The 15,716-nt window shown below is 43.6% G+C and overlaps 1 protein-coding gene across 1 annotated transcript in view; it reads right to left on the reverse strand.

Moving 5' to 3' along the window:
* NFASC (neurofascin) overlaps positions 1 to 15,716 on the reverse strand; it is a 187,835-nt gene that overhangs the window by 67,893 nt on the left and 104,226 nt on the right. Inside the window, 8 exon segments of the mRNA XM_065591527.1 lie at positions 1,966 to 2,090; positions 2,959 to 3,106; positions 5,870 to 6,036; positions 6,139 to 6,250; positions 6,764 to 6,907; positions 8,647 to 8,778; positions 9,695 to 9,879; positions 10,562 to 10,673. Coding sequence (XP_065447599.1) covers positions 1,966 to 2,090; positions 2,959 to 3,106; positions 5,870 to 6,036; positions 6,139 to 6,250; positions 6,764 to 6,907; positions 8,647 to 8,778; positions 9,695 to 9,879; positions 10,562 to 10,673 — 1,125 coding nt within the window.

Here is a 15,716-nt window from a genome sequence, read left to right on the forward strand (position 1 = left end):
TAGTTTAGTGATTAAACTTGGCTTATCAAAGGGGCATGTAGTAAAAACAAGTTACAGAGGCCAATTCCACCAGGATTTCCCTTCCAGTGTGGGACCTAGTGAGCATCGGTATTTATAGCCTGCTCCCCTAGAGACCCCAAAGGGCTCCCATAATCTCTAATCCATTTTGTGCTGGCTGCGCATGGGAGAAACAAATGAGTTAATTAGCTTAAACACAATTGTGTTAAAAAATGGAAAAATCAAATTTAGCTGAGCAATTAGGGATGCAGGATTCTTACGGCATACTGAGTGTAGTAGGGCATTGTGAGGCCTGAGCCAGCAATACATTCAGCATTGATTTAAACAGACACAGACTCTTCAAGAGGTTTCTGGTAGTTGAGAACTAAAGGTAGATGAGCCTCCACATGGAGTTTAAAGTTTGAGAGTAGGTCTAACGGCCACAAACCCAGTTCCAGTCTATAAAACCCATTTCCCCTGTAGTTTAAATCCATTCCTCCCCCTGCCAAAAAGGGAGAGATTCATTACCACTTCCACCTGGAGCAAAGCCTGTAGGGACAGGACATGTTTCCTCTCTCTCCCACTATAGCTTAGCATCTAAATAAGGGGCCTGATTTTCAAAGGTCATGAGCAGCCTGAATTTCTGTTGACTTCAATTGGAATGGCAGACCTCTTATTTGGGTGCCTAACCGTAGGCGCCAATGTTTGAACATTGTTGGCTCCATATAAGAATTGCTTTCTTTCCCCCCCATCTCCTTTCAGCTCAGTCTTTCTGTATTTAATTTTGTGGGGAAAAAGAACTGGGTGGCCTTCTTTATGACAGCCAAAGTAACACCGAAGGCCCAAAATCAGGCCCTCTGACAGAGGCTCGATATACTGACTGCCCTTATAAAAGGCAGTACAGGCCAGGGCCTGAACAAGACTAAGCTGTACAATTCCCTGCCAAATTCGGTCAAGGGTTATGATCAGAGGAGGGAGGAGGAGGGGGAGGGAGCGGGAGCAATGCAGAAGGCCTCAGCAACATAATAACCGCTTGTTTATGAAATATAATAACCGCTTACATGAAGAAATTGCTTCTAGTAAAGGCCAACTTCTCCTGTAGTTCCAGCTAACTGCCAAACTAGCCAATCATATATCTTCTTTGGGCATCCTGTGATAAACCCCTATGCCCTTAGCCGTAAAACCCCGGAAAATAATATGTACCTTGACGAGAAAAACATCCCAATTGGTGCCAAGTACCACCCAGAAACGCCCCACCCAATACGCACCCAATTCTCGTGAAATGATTAGGAAGGTATCGGGAAAAGGGGACAGACCCCAACTCTTATTACTCGCAAATGGCGTATTATTTGTACTATGCTTGCGGTTTGAAGGAATAAAAGCAGCCTGCGTGCCGTGCTAGGTGTGGTAGTTTTTGGACTGCTACCCCAACGTGTTGGTATGTATTGCAATAAACTGGCCTCAGGCTTGAGTCTGTGAACTAAAATCAATGCGTGGGTAACTTTTTCCATGACAATTTCAACTTGGCTTATTCTCCTTATGTATTCTGTCTTTTCCTCGCTACTCCTTTATTTTCAGTATCTGCTGAACTGGAAGGTTCAATTGCAACATTAGAGCAGGTTTGAAATGAGGCTGCACGTATTCACTGAGCCCCATTAAGACACTGGTGGAGAAACGAACCATTTTTATTACGCTACTTTGCTTAAGAAGCTCACAGCAAACCTACGTAAAACCACCAACAACTATGACAATAAGGGCTTGACCTACAAACCTATTAGATTACGTTAAATGTTAAACATTTTTTAAATTTCGCGGTGTCTGATTATGCATTACCCAAGTTTGGCTGTGAGAACATGACACTAAAAATCAGTCTGTACTAACAAACCAATGCCTTTAGTTCTACTACTTTGTTTTCAACGAGGCTCCAATCTCCGGGTTAGTAGTAAATTCAGGTGGAAGAATGGTTACCTAGCACGGTGAGGAATGCTTTGGCAGAGTCTTTGTCCAGTTCAGTACTGGCTACACACGTATAATCTCCTTGATCTTTTTCAGCCACGCCATAGATTATCAAACCGTCATCTTCCTTCTTCATCCTGGAAAGGATACAATTGATAACAAAAGCATATAGTGTTGAAGGATTTTGTCCTAACCTATGTGAATAGTTCCATTGGATTCCATAGGACTACTTGCATGAGTAAGTCTAGCTGAGTTTGACTCATGTTTTACATTTTTCAGGGCAGGGATGTACTTTTCATTCTGTTTGTTGTTTTTTATATATTTTGTCCAGGGCAGATGCATAATTGATCTAACCGGGTATTCATACTGAACTTATTCCCACGGCATCAGCGTCTCTACAGTGGTGTGTAGCTACACATACTAAGTAGATGAAATAATCATAGCAGGCCAGGAGATGAAATCAGATTCTTCTCTGGGAACAAAGTTGTGACCAGGGAACAGTCTGAGTCCCAAGATCAAAAGCTCATTTCCTTTTCTCCAGATGGGAGACAGAGATTGGGAAAGGTGAATTGCAATTGTACTGGCACAGTAGGTCAAAGCAGACAAATATTAATTCTGAAATAATCTGTAGTTATTAAACCAAGATGCTTTATTGCAATTCTTTAAAAAAAACAACCCACTGATTTCCATCTTTTTTATATTGAAACCTGAGATCAAAGAGTCTTGTGTAACTAGCTAGTCACTTTCCATTTGAAGTAACTAACACCACAAAAGTGTAGTACCACTCAGTGTTGAATCATAGGGACACTGGTTATTCTATGCATACTCTCCCTCTCCTGGTTGAATGGGGGAAATGCCGTCTGGGCTGTGAAACCAGACAAGTTGTTTATATGCACTGGCTCTTGAAACGAGCATCCTATAAAGACAGAGCGAAGAGTAGTGCTATCTTGGGAGACAGAAGGCACATGTAACTACAGACATACAGTCATATGGCAGTGCACAGACCTGTTTCCAATGTATAGAGGCGTATCATCTTTCAGCCAGGTGACTGTGAGTTTCAGCGTAGAGTCATGTTTTATACGGCAGTCTAATCGAACCAGGGAGCCCCTCTTTACAATCAGATCTTCTGGCCCTCTCACGATCCTAGTTGGGTCTGCAAAGAATCACATGATGTCACTTGTAGGCATATAACAGTAGGGTCTATAGCTCGGTACCCAAACCAAAGATTGGAAAAGGGGAGACATAGTGTGACTTGTAAAAGTCAGGCATAGGTGGACATGTGTCAAATGCCACAAGCCATCCAGCTGGCCACACTCAGTTGTCTCCGATACATACGAGTACCTGCTTATAAGCTGGGTAATTTAGTATTACTCCACCTATCTTACACTCAGCAACGCATCCTACCTTTAATACACACGGACATTATCTAAAACAGTATTTTTGAGTCAAAGGGCATTTTACTAGGAAAGCGAAGCCCCAACAGAAACTGTTCGCTTTACTCAAACATTTTATTGCTGCTTGAACTGTGACCTTGCCACTACTGCTGCACACCTTTTATGTCTTTCAATGTGCCTGATATTTATCTCATGCTCTAGGCGGTTTGTTTAAAAAAACAAAATAAAGTCCTCAGACCATCATTCAGATCTTCAAGTATCCAACCACATAATTCTGTGATATTAAACTACACCATACTCCAGCTGCTAAGATCTGCTGCTTTGCCAGTGACTATGGAAGTGTGTAACAAAAAAATTGGTAAAGGAAAAATAAATCCTTTATGATGTGATTTTCAATGAAGGCCAAGGGAGTTAGGCACCAGTCACCACTGAATTCTTTTAGGCTTCTTTGAAAATCAGTCTTGCATTTAATGGAAACTAAATGTGTTGGGCTCCCAGTTATACTTGTATGACTTCACTGGACTCAATGGGGATTACATGGCTGTAAGGTAGAGCAGAGTTTGGTTTATGTCGTTTTACAGAAAAGTCATATTTTTAGTAAGAAATGCACATCTGTGAAGAAAAGAGTGAGTGAGTTATTTTTAAGCCAGTGTTTAGAGCGCTTGAATGAAAAAGCCAAGATTACTTTAGATCTCTATTGTAGTGTGTGTATATATGTAATATCTATATAGTAGCACTGCAGGGAGCAAGAAGTGTTTTACTGTCTCCGTTCCCACTTCCTTTGTCTTAAAAACACGCATTTTCCCCAACTGACCACAAAACTAAATACAGCCCAAATTGTCCAGGTGCCCAATATAGTGCCCTGGTGTGTAACAGCTCTGTTATCACAGACTGCTGTTTCCAGCACAGCCCGATCTGGAAAGGTTGTGTACACGGGCCTCCTTGAAAAGCAGGATGTGCAAATGCCAGTAACTATTCAGGTACAAATATTTTTATGTCTTAATGCAACAGGTTATGATCTTGAACCCCGTGGGAGACAACTGTCCTTTAGCCAAACAGTTTATATTTCAAACAGTATCTGACTGCCGACTGTGACGCTGCATTCCATGTTCTTTATGAAAATATGCTCATGATATGAATATGAATCTTTATGCAAGATGGGTCTTGTAAGATATCATTGGAAAGGTTATAATTTACTAAATGTGATTATCCAATTTGTATGTCTGTATCGTTTCTGTATCTGAAGTTAGGAATATTGACTATGTATCTATATTTCAACTATGCTACTTTGGGTGACACCCACTGCTAACACTTCAGGTACAACAATGGAAAAGCCAGACAGGGCTGATGGCCCAACAGTGAGGACAATGGACTGTGAAAAGGCTTGTCTTTCCTGCAGGACGCTCCATTCTGCCAGTGACTCATGGACACTGTGATGCTACAGAGTCAGGTGACCTGGTCACCTGATACTAAACTTCATCTTGGACTGCTGAATTTTCCCACTGGAAGGTGGGGGAATCAAACAAAGGATTCCTGCCTTATGGAAATCCTATATAAGGTGTAGAAGGAAAACAATCAAAGTCTTCAGTTCTTTTCTGCTCCACCTCCCTGTGCAAAGAGATACTTGAAAACACCTGGAAACAAAAGGACTGGAACTGGGGAGTGGGGAAAGAAGAACTGCTTGACCCAGGCTGGAAAGGTATCTGGTCTGTGAAGGAAACTACCTAAGACAATATCTAGGGTGAGGAATTACATTTTGTAACCTGTTTCTTAAGTATATTGAGCTTAGCTTGTGTACTTTGTTTTATTTGGTCAGTAATCTGCTTTGTTCGGTCATCTCTTTTATTCACTTTAAATTAATCTTTTTGTGGTTAGTAAACTTCTTTCTTGTTTATAATATAACCATGTTTATGTAATTTCTAAAGGGGGGGAGTGGGGGCAAGAAGTTGTGCATATCCTCTTCCACATTGAGAGAGGCGGCAAATTTCATAAAACCTTTGGGTTTGTACCTCTTAAAGAGAGTGAGCACCAGAGTGTTGGGGCAAGCCCTTAAGGCTGAATCTTTCCAGAGCGGATCTGTCTCTCTCTGTGCACCTGGGTGTGGCCTGCCTATGTGCAGAGGCTTGTGAGTCTAGCCCACCAAGGGCAGGTAAAGGGGACCCAGGCTGGCAGAAGAGGCTGACTCAGTGGCATCCCGGCAGATCAGGTAACACCCCAAATGGCCCAAATCCATTACACTGACCACTGAGTCAAGGCACTGAGATCTACACTCCATTATCTGCACAGTAATAATTTCACCCACTTTTATGCTCCCAAGCCACTCATTAGTCACGTGTTTTCAAAAGGGGCCTGTACTCAGCTAATAAGTTTGTGCTGATGCACAGTGACTTGTGCTGCACAGCACTGGATTTAGCCAGCTAACTACCCGACTTGTGGGTGTAAACTATTGCACATGTAAAATTATGGGTGCTTGTGAGGAGAAGGCCCTGTACGTGCAATGCTTTGACAGCACTGAGTCTTACCTTTGATCTCCAAACGAACCTGGTTCTCTGCTTTACCCAGAATGTTGGTGGCGACGCAGGTGTAGATTCCCTGGTCCTCCTTCCGAGCCATGTTTATTTCCAAGCTCCCATTTTCATGCCTCTGGTAGTTCTCTCCATCCAGGGCGCTTCCCTGACCATTCTTAAACCTCACAACAATACAAGAAACTATTGTAAGAGGAAGCAGCAGCAGGAAGTGGCTCATTTCAAAGTCCATTGCAATCAGCAGTTCTGAGTGTTGGAATCCTTACCAGCGCAAAGTGGGGATCGGGGAGCCAAAGAACGGGCAGTCAAGGCGGGTCCTGTTGTACTGAATCACTTTGATCAGCTGGTTCCGTGGGGCAAGAATCCGGGGAGGCACATCTTAAACAACAAAGAACATAGTGTTTTTTTAAAATCCTGTGTGCTGGAACCGCACCATCTCCCCACCTCTCCTCTCTAGTCATGGGACTCCCTCTTTTTCTTGCACCTCAAATTCAAGTTCCTTCTTCAAGGCTTTGCAAAGCTCCCGTATTTCCTTCTATCCCCTCCCTTCACTTTTACCCTCCCACTGTTCTCTCTGTCTCTTACTACCTTCTATTTCTGGCCTTCCTATCAACACGAGCCCTGATGCTTGGCCTTCCTGCCAACACCAGCATCCTTAACAGTCTTAAGCCACTACAGTTGCTAGCTATCATGACTTAAATTAGCCAGAGATTTGGGGAACATTGTTCTATGGGAGATGGTGATTTCACTCATGAATTCAGAGATTACTGTTTTCTTATGGACACTTCTAGGCTGGGCAGTTAAGGAACTCCTGTGTTCACAGTAAAGACCTTCCCAATCCACCTCCATAACACAGATATCAGCAGACCATCTGTAGCATTAGATAGTTACCCAGAACGCTGACGAAGGCATTAGCCAGAAGGTAGCCATGTTCGTTGGAAGCGTTACATTGGTACACGGCACTGCTGCCAATCTGGGTATCCCGAAATACAATGGTGTCTCCGGCCACTTCCCGACTTGGGTTGGGAGGAGCAGCTTCAGAACAAACAGAAGGAGAAAGAGAGAGCTCTTCGATTTGCTATTAAACTTTACTTGGGTGAAAGGCTCCAAATCCCATTAACCCCCCTCCCCGAGACATCCAAAACCCTCACCCCGCTTACAATGGGTCATCCTACTGAACATATCCAAGAGAGCAAGCTGAGGATGGAGTAAAGCTTTTCAGAGTGCCAGCATGGGAGTCTGTGAAGTCCTCTGCTTATCTACAGACCAAGATCAGTAGGGGCTATGCCAGGTGTCTGGCCTGGCATGCTGCCAATAGTGCTTGTGTTCAGACACTGGCCCTTATGGCACACACACTCTAACTGGAGCACAAAGCAGGGTGGTAATGCCTGGAAAATGTTGAGTTCAGCACTGAGGAGGATTTAGAGAGTCAATTTCAGTCTCAACCTGCTCCTCTCTGCCATCCACTCTGTAGTGAGTGATTAGTGATGGTGGGAGAATGAAAATTATTATTTATGGTAATCATATGGGCCATGGATTAGGGTCTTTTATGTGACCTAGACCTTATTTACCTGAAAGATAAGAATGTTACTCACCTTGTGCAGTAACTGAGGTTCTTCGAGATGCTTGTCCCTCTGGGTGCTCCACTATCCTCCCTCCTCCCCTCTACTTCAGAGTTTCACACCGATTCTCTGGGGTAGAGAAGGAACTGGGGGACGGTTGGCTGTGCACCGCTATGTAACCGCTCGGAGCGGCGTGAGATGGCTACGGCGCACATGCGGCCCAACCGGGCACTGCTCCTACAAATTTCCGATTACAAGCGCAGGACCCCAAGACACCTAAAGTGGAGCACCCACAGGGACACTCCTTGAAGAATTAACAGTTAGATGACCTTTCTCTCTACTTTATCTGAAGTGACCAAAAGAGTTTAGCAGGATTAGTTCCAGGGCCATTTTCGGTTTCTTTTTAGAAGGGTCTTGTTGAAATGCGATTGCTCCAAAATTCATAACCATGCATCTAAAGCCAATGAGCATTACAGAAGGATTCTGATGCAGAAGCAAATGTTACATTAAGCTAGGCATTGATAAGATTCTTCAATGATTCCATGACAAATTACTTTTAGTGAGGGAAATTAAAAAAAAAAATCCATTGTTTTAGGAACTAATCCTAAAATACCAAGAGCTAGACATTACATAACACACACAGATATCCAGTCATTTAGTTGCCTGAACTCTCACACCTATACACACATTTAATTTTAAATTAAGACTTCTCTGTTCAACACAAATATTGGATTTATCCTTGTTAGTCTTGGTTTGTCCAGTCCAATGTGAATTTCATTCTAGTCCTCATTTTAGTATTCCATCTCCTCATAAATGGAGGGGAGTGTACCTCGATGGGACTGAAGGGTAACGGGAGAGCTACCAGCTTGATGGACACCTGCCTGCACTCTTCTTGGCTCTCACCATTGCTACTGGTGATTTTTAAATACACCAAAAACTTTTATTTTTTGTGTCCCAGTTGTAACACTGCCATAACTAGATCTTCCACTCATGGAAAGGATGATGGAAGACACCATGAGGAAGGCATGTGTGCTTGGGACATCTCAAATAACTACGATCTTGAAAACACCCTTAGCATGGCTCATGCTTATTATTTTTCCACCCTGAAAAGAGAAGCAATCTATATGAAATTCCTCATGTTTTGGTGCGTGATTCTATGATGAACACAATTCAATCCCTGCTAGGGAGTCCCAAAGCCATGAGCTTGCTTACATTCTATGGGCTCTCCATTCACCAGCCACTGGATTGTAGGCTTCGGGTTCCCGTTGGCTCGACACACGAGTCTACCATCCTCAGCGGGGGCCAAAATAAGGTTCTGTGGTTCGTCCAACCAGTAAGGGGCCGCTTTAATGACAGGAATATGTGTACAGACAAGTTATACATGCATTGCGGTTACCTCCGCTGAATTCCTCTCCATTAATTAGTTGTTGAAGCTGACCCCATTGAAAAAGTTCCCCACCAGACGCCACTTGTGGGAAATGGACCCTTCACCAATGCGGAAGTGATGTCGCTGTAAGTCAAGTCCTATATTTTAGCCACTAGAAAACAGATAGGCATTGGCTATGCTGAGTATTGAAGAGTAAAATCTTTACAGTTGATCTTTGCCTAACATTCCTAGCCAATCCTAACCCTGGAGTGGCAGCCTCCCCACCGTAGGCCTAGAGGCCTACATTTGTCTGCTGTCTGCCAGAACAAGGATGTCAGACTGCCCTGAGCCCCTAGACTGTTGGGGGGCTCTGCCCTGCCGAATGGCTTGAGCCTATAAACTCTTGGTTGCTCTGCCCTGTCTGCAGTCAGAACACTGGATTACCTGCCACTTGGCCCTGCCTAGTGTGCCAGGGCCTCAGAGACTGCCAATCTCCCAACAATCTTGGCCTAGGGAGAGACCTGAGCGCGAGGGGGCATGGCCTCCCTCTGAGATTGATGGGGAGGGATGGCCATGCACTCCTACATGAGCTAAAAAAGCAGCGATAGAATTTTTTCTACTACGTGATGTAAATTAATGTAGCTCTATTTAAAAAAAAAAAAATCCACGGAGCTATGCTGATTTACACCAACTGAGGACCTGGATCAGGAGATCAGGGCTGGTCAAGCTGCAAATGTGCGTGGGTATAGGCAAACATCCAGCTTAGTTCTGCAAAGCACAGCTCATCCTATTAGCATAGGCCTGAGCAAACACGAGCAGCCCCCTCTCACCCTCCGTATGGCTCTGGAATTCTAATGGCTCAAGTAATTCAAATGGTAGGATAAAATGACGTACCCTTCACTCTCACTGAGATAGTGTGGCGGATGCTGCCCATTTTGTTGGACGCTAAGCAGAAGTATTCCCCAGAGTCTTCCTCAGAGACGTTGGTGATGCGAAGGGCCTTGTTAAAATTTTCCAACTTGGTTTTGTCTGTTGGGAGCTCTCCTCCTTTCTTGTGCCACATGATATCTGGTGCTGGTCTAAGGAGGGGAGGACAGATTGGGGTCATATCTGAGGGGAAGGCTCATGAAGCCATGTACTGTACAGGAAACAAACAGATTACTCCAAATTCAGAACCACTTAAAGCAGTCCCCTTAGACTTCATCCTCCCAATGGTTTCCACAGATGACTCACTCTCCTTCCTTCCTGACTTACACCAGGATCTTGATCAAGGATCCTGACCTTCACTAACACCACTAGGAGTGAATTTCGGACTCATGGATGCTACTCAATCTTTTCTGCATAGTTTTAGCTGGTGCACACTCCTGTAGCCAGAGCTGGCCAGTTGGGCGCTCACAAGGACTGCAGTGGGGCCTGTTTCCCTAGGACGCTATATCATGTGCCACTACATCCTCAACGTGGACAAACAAAAGGAAACTGATCCAACCCAGAGAAAATAGTAACACAGCGTCACCAGCTTCCACTTTTGTGATGCATCTTTCCACCCCTTGCCCATAGTACATTTGCAGTTACCTGCCCTTCCACTGGGGAGCAAGGCACTGTGGACTCGATCCAACTTCCACCGAAGTTAATAGCAAAATTCCCAGTGATTTCAAGGGTGGAGCATCAGGGACTGTACAATTTGCTTACTACTCAGAGCAGAGCAGATAAGGAGATGCCAGAAACCATTCCCCCTCCCTCCCCGCGGCAAGTGGTACGTACACTCCTGAAGCAATGCACTCGAGTAAGAGGTCCACCCCTCTCAGCACTATCTGGTTGCTTGAGGTCCCGTAGGGATACATGAAGCTGGGGGTCGTTTCCATAACCCCTCGGGCTGAAATCAGCAGAAAAGAAAAAACAGACCACTTTTAAAATCTCCTCCTCCATGTTGTTTCTACCAAACAGCACACAGAGCTGCCTGAGTTGAGAGAAGCGATATAGCAACAGGGGTAGAATGTATCTGTAGCATCACGAATGCACATGGTACTTTACTAAGAGAGGAAGGCACGTTCTCTGCCTGGAAGAGCCAATCTAAGACAGGAAAGACATGACAAGGTGGACAGCTCTTTGGAGAGGTGAGGAGGTTTTTAAAGGAGGGATCTGAAAAAGAGAACATGTTTGATAGGCAGGAAATGGGAGAAGGTGCAAAGCTGAGAGTGGGAGGAAGACAGAGAAGGACAGTAAGGAGAAAGGAATTTCTGGGGGGAGAAGAGAGAGGAGAGCAGGCAATTGTGGGAGGAGTGTATAATACAAGGCCCTGAAGATGGGCACAATGAGCTTGAATTTGATGCAGTGCCAAACGCTAATTCTACGGCATGACAGTGCCCTTCGCACCGGCCTATAAATTAGCTTGCCCCAGCCACGTAATTACTTTTGAGGGGTGGGTGAACGACCTTCAGTTATCATGGCAAAGGGCAAACAGGCAGATTGCATGTCCAGTTAGTTGGTTTTCACGACCATCTTGCAGGACTGTAGTAGGTCATCAGACCATCGTCCCAATAAAGCTGGTTCTACTCGGACTCATGTGGCCGCACCAATGTCCCACATCAAGCTGAACGACCCCTTTCTGGGCTCCCACAATAGAACCATAAAACTTCCCTTCTGAAATATCAGTGTTATGGGACCAGTTACCGCACAAGGGTTGCCAACACTGAGCTCAGAAGGATTTATGTTCAATTAATAAAGTGCTCCATCTCAAAGCATCTAGAGGGAAATCCGGTGATGAATTTTAAGCAATGTTAGTTATGAAATACAATCCATGCCAAACCAAATTAAGGCCAGATTTGGCATTCAGGCCTTGATCCGGCAAAGCACTTAAGAAAATGTGTAACTTTAGCACCATTGCATACTCACATGTTTAAGTGCACTGCTGGATGAGCACCTCAGTTATTCCAGTGCAAGACCTTACTGTGGTCTATTGGCCGTATAAGTGTAAATTAGGGGCAGAATTTGGCCCTTAATTTCTTTCTTTGATATGGTTAACAAAGGAAAAAGTTGTTAAAGGAAATTATGTGGACAGAGTATACGATATCTCATCTGTACTTGGGCATCTGACATGGTTCCATGTACCATTTCAATAAGGAGACCAGAGACATGAGACTTACACGGAATCACTATATGAAAAGGTACAAAACTGGCTAAAACAAAAGTGCAGCTCAGAAACAAGATTAACAATTTAGGGTTAGTTTAGGAAGAGATATTGAGTTGTATTCTACTAGTGTGTGTTCTGGATCTGCTCATTGGGAATTTTGCCTGCATAAGGATTGTAGGATTTGACCCAGTCCTCAATAGGTTTTTGATGCAGTAGAGGAGTACACTACTCAATTTTGTAGATTAATTGGAGCTCACAAACAATTTGGTGGATGGAATTAGAAGAGCAGAATCTTGGAAGGAAAGGGCTGAAATCAAATGAGATATTAAAATAACGAAAGACAAAGTGCTTCATGTAGGACATAGTAATCCAACACACAAATGGAGGCATTTACTGTACTGGCCAGGCAGTAGTACCACACAAGAGGATGTGGGTATTAGCATGAAAATAAGTTGGAGTGACAGTGTTGTCTAGGCCTGTAATAAGGGTAAAGTGATTATTCTGCTCTATTTGGTAACTTTTAGGCCTAAAATGGGTATTGTGCTTTAAAAAACAAAATGAAACTGGAGAGCTCAGAGGACAGTGACAAAAACTACAAACAATCAGAAAAGGCAACCTAAGAGGAAAGTTTAAGAGAACTAGGGAAAGGTTAGAGAGAAGGCAACTGAGAAGAGACATGACCACTGTCTACAGATACTTAAAGGTCTCTCCGTCAAGACAACTGTAGTTTTTAACTTACAACCAAAAGGACATAAGATGCAATGGGCTTAGAACAGCAGTAGTGAAAATGGAGTTATACTTTAGGAAGTGGAACAAAATGGCCAAGGGTAGGTGATGGATTGTCAACAATGGGAGACATTCAAGGCTAGAGGAGATATTGATTTAGAAAGGGATAATGGGCCCAACTGTGCTATGATGGATGAGTAGGGGTGGAAGTAGCTGGCCCCCTCTGACCCAAAAGACTCTTTAGCTCAATAACTAGTACCCATCAGAAATACAGCTCAAGTCAGTTATGCCCAGTGTGTGCCCATGAGAGCAAGAGGGGGGAATTCTGTGGTACCCGTAGGATCACACATATCTGAGGAGCATCCTATCTAACAGGCTAGTAACCTTTTGTTTTTGTTTGTTTCTTAAAGGGAGGGGCTGGGATGAGAAGGGAAAACAATTTGTGGAGTTCACTCCATTAAAACATCAGGAAAGGTTTGTGATCAGGCCCCTCAAAAGAAAAGCTCCCTGCAGCCCAAACCACAGATTCACAATTGGCTCTGAGTCTACCACACCACAGCTGTGCACACACATCACATGACTTTTAAAATACAAAATGATTAATGGCCAACAAGTGCTGGTGAGAATGTTAGTCAATTATTCGGTTAATGGATTACCACCATGTACAAGTCTTGACCTTACCTTGATGATACGGTACATTTACCAATGCAGTAGACAGATATTTAACTTCTTTCCTATCACTTGATAAGCTCCCTTTCCTAGGGAAGGCAGCCCTACAATACCAACCCAACACTAGTGTATGAAGGCTAGATTGCAAACACAGTGGCTGGTGTTATGAAGGCAATACTTGTCTACAGCTACCACACCATGGTAACAGCATTTCTGCAGGTATTTCCTATTTTATGCACAGAGATGCAGGAAATACATCCTCTTCGATTCTACTCCATAGGCAAATATCATTTTAATGGCAACCACTGTATGGCACATGTCTGAACAGGCTGCACATCTCACTTCAATAACCATTTTGCTTCTTCAGGAGCCAGGGAAGGGATCAGTCAGGGAAAAGAAGCAGTACAAGCAATTTTACCAGCCATATATTAATGATGACAATTAAAAATAAAGGAAGGGAAATTAGTATCCTGTTCCAGTTCTTTTAAAGCACCCTACAAACATACTGGGTACCTCATAATAAAGGTTCTATCTTAGTACATACCACTGATAAACATTTGCCATTTAACATTAGGAAGCAGCAGAAATCATTCCAGGCAGACATAAAATTCCAATTCCAGCTTTGTGACAATGACAGACAGAAAATGTCACGCTGCTAGAAAAGTCTCCGTCCATTTCTTTGGTTGGAACATGGAAACAAATAAATGAATTGGAAGTGGATTTTTATACCTGCTCTGCTGATCATACACCCCTGTTATTGCCACTGTTATTTGTCTATATAAAAGAAACCTTATGCAGGTGTGATCAGGATAGTTTAAAACATCCACTTAACTCCAGTGCCTGCAGCCCTGAGCACTGACGTGCTAATCAAAGGCATTTTTGTTTTTTTCATATATTACAGATTACAGAGTTTAAAATTGGGAAACAGCTTACAGAACATTTAATTTCTACTAAGAACCTCGAACGAGGAGTTATATACGTATTCAGACATTGTATTCATTTGCTTTCTGTACAGTGAGCCACATTTAAAAAGTTTTCCAAGGTTTTGAAAAAATTCTATCATTTCCAGTGGAGTTCCTTATCTTAAAGACAAGAAATTTCTGGCGCTGGTAAATCTTTCCAACTAGTAGAATGTTAATTATGATACTTAGCTCTTATATAGCACTTCTCATCCAAAGATCTCAAAGTATTTTACAAAGGATGTTAAATATCATCACCTCCTTTTTACTGAAAGGGAAACCGAAGTTCAGACACTTTAAGGCGACCCACTAAATAGGCTTTGAGAAGATGACGGGTGGTGGTTAGATCTTACTCATTATCAGCCTGGAGTTTAGGTTCGAGACTGATATGGGGCTAGCATTCAGGTCTGGATTAGATGATGCTAAAATCTCAGGAATTGCTCCCATAACATTTTTACCTTAAGATCAGCTGATCTTATTACATTTCCACCATATTAAGGTAAAATTTCAGAAGATGCACCTGCTGCAATTTTAACTGTATCAGAACTGAAAATACTGACCCTCTATATGTTTTGGATCTGACCTAGAACAAAAAACTCTAGGGAGAGTTCAAGTCTAAGCATTTGGAGTCTGGGATTCTAATCAGAGGCTTTCAGGATGGTTCCAATTGGCTGTTCTGTAATTTAATATTCAAAGCAGACAGAACATAACTATTTTAGGTTTATTACAAATGGTAACAGGCATCCCCTCTTCTATTATCTGGGTTGCAGGTGGGTTTGATATAAGAGATGCAGGGGAATGGAAATTGAAGCAAGGTGTTTTTAGTCACCAATTCGGGGGGGGGGGGGAAGGGAAGCAGGGACTGCTGCAAGTTGGCGGGATTTTTAGGACACCCCTGATAGCGAAGTTTTATATGAATGAGGCTTTTCATATATGCATATAATGCCACGCCCCAAATATCAAGGTGAAAACACCCCTCTACTCTTTAGCTGCTTCCTTCAATGCCAGGTCAGCTCCCGGGACTGTTCAGTGTCTAACTGCAATCTCAGGGTCCACATGCAAAGTAGCATAGACATAGATATCTGGCTCCTCGGAGAGCTGCTCTGTGGACAGCTCCTGCCTCCGGCATGGTCGCATGCAGTGAGATTGTTGGGGGGAGGGGAGAGGAAGCAGCCTCCAGAGGCTTCGCTGTAGCACATGCACGACAAGTTTGCTCTGTAATCTCCGTCCCAACACACGGTCTACAGGCTGTACTAGTGGAAAGCTCTTCACAAGCTTCCTATGACACTGGGCTGCTGAGGAGGTTGCCAAAGACTTTTGAACGCAACAGGATCTCAGCTGGTGGTCATCTAAGCATTCAGAAGATGCAGGAGCATCCATTCCCTCCTTGGTGCACGGCTAGAGCCCTGCAAGTCTGTGGCTATCCGCTTTA

This window comes from Chrysemys picta, chromosome 4, assembly GCF_011386835.1.
Source record: "Chrysemys picta bellii isolate R12L10 chromosome 4, ASM1138683v2, whole genome shotgun sequence".
NCBI classification, from domain to species: Eukaryota; Metazoa; Chordata; order Testudines; family Emydidae; genus Chrysemys; species Chrysemys picta.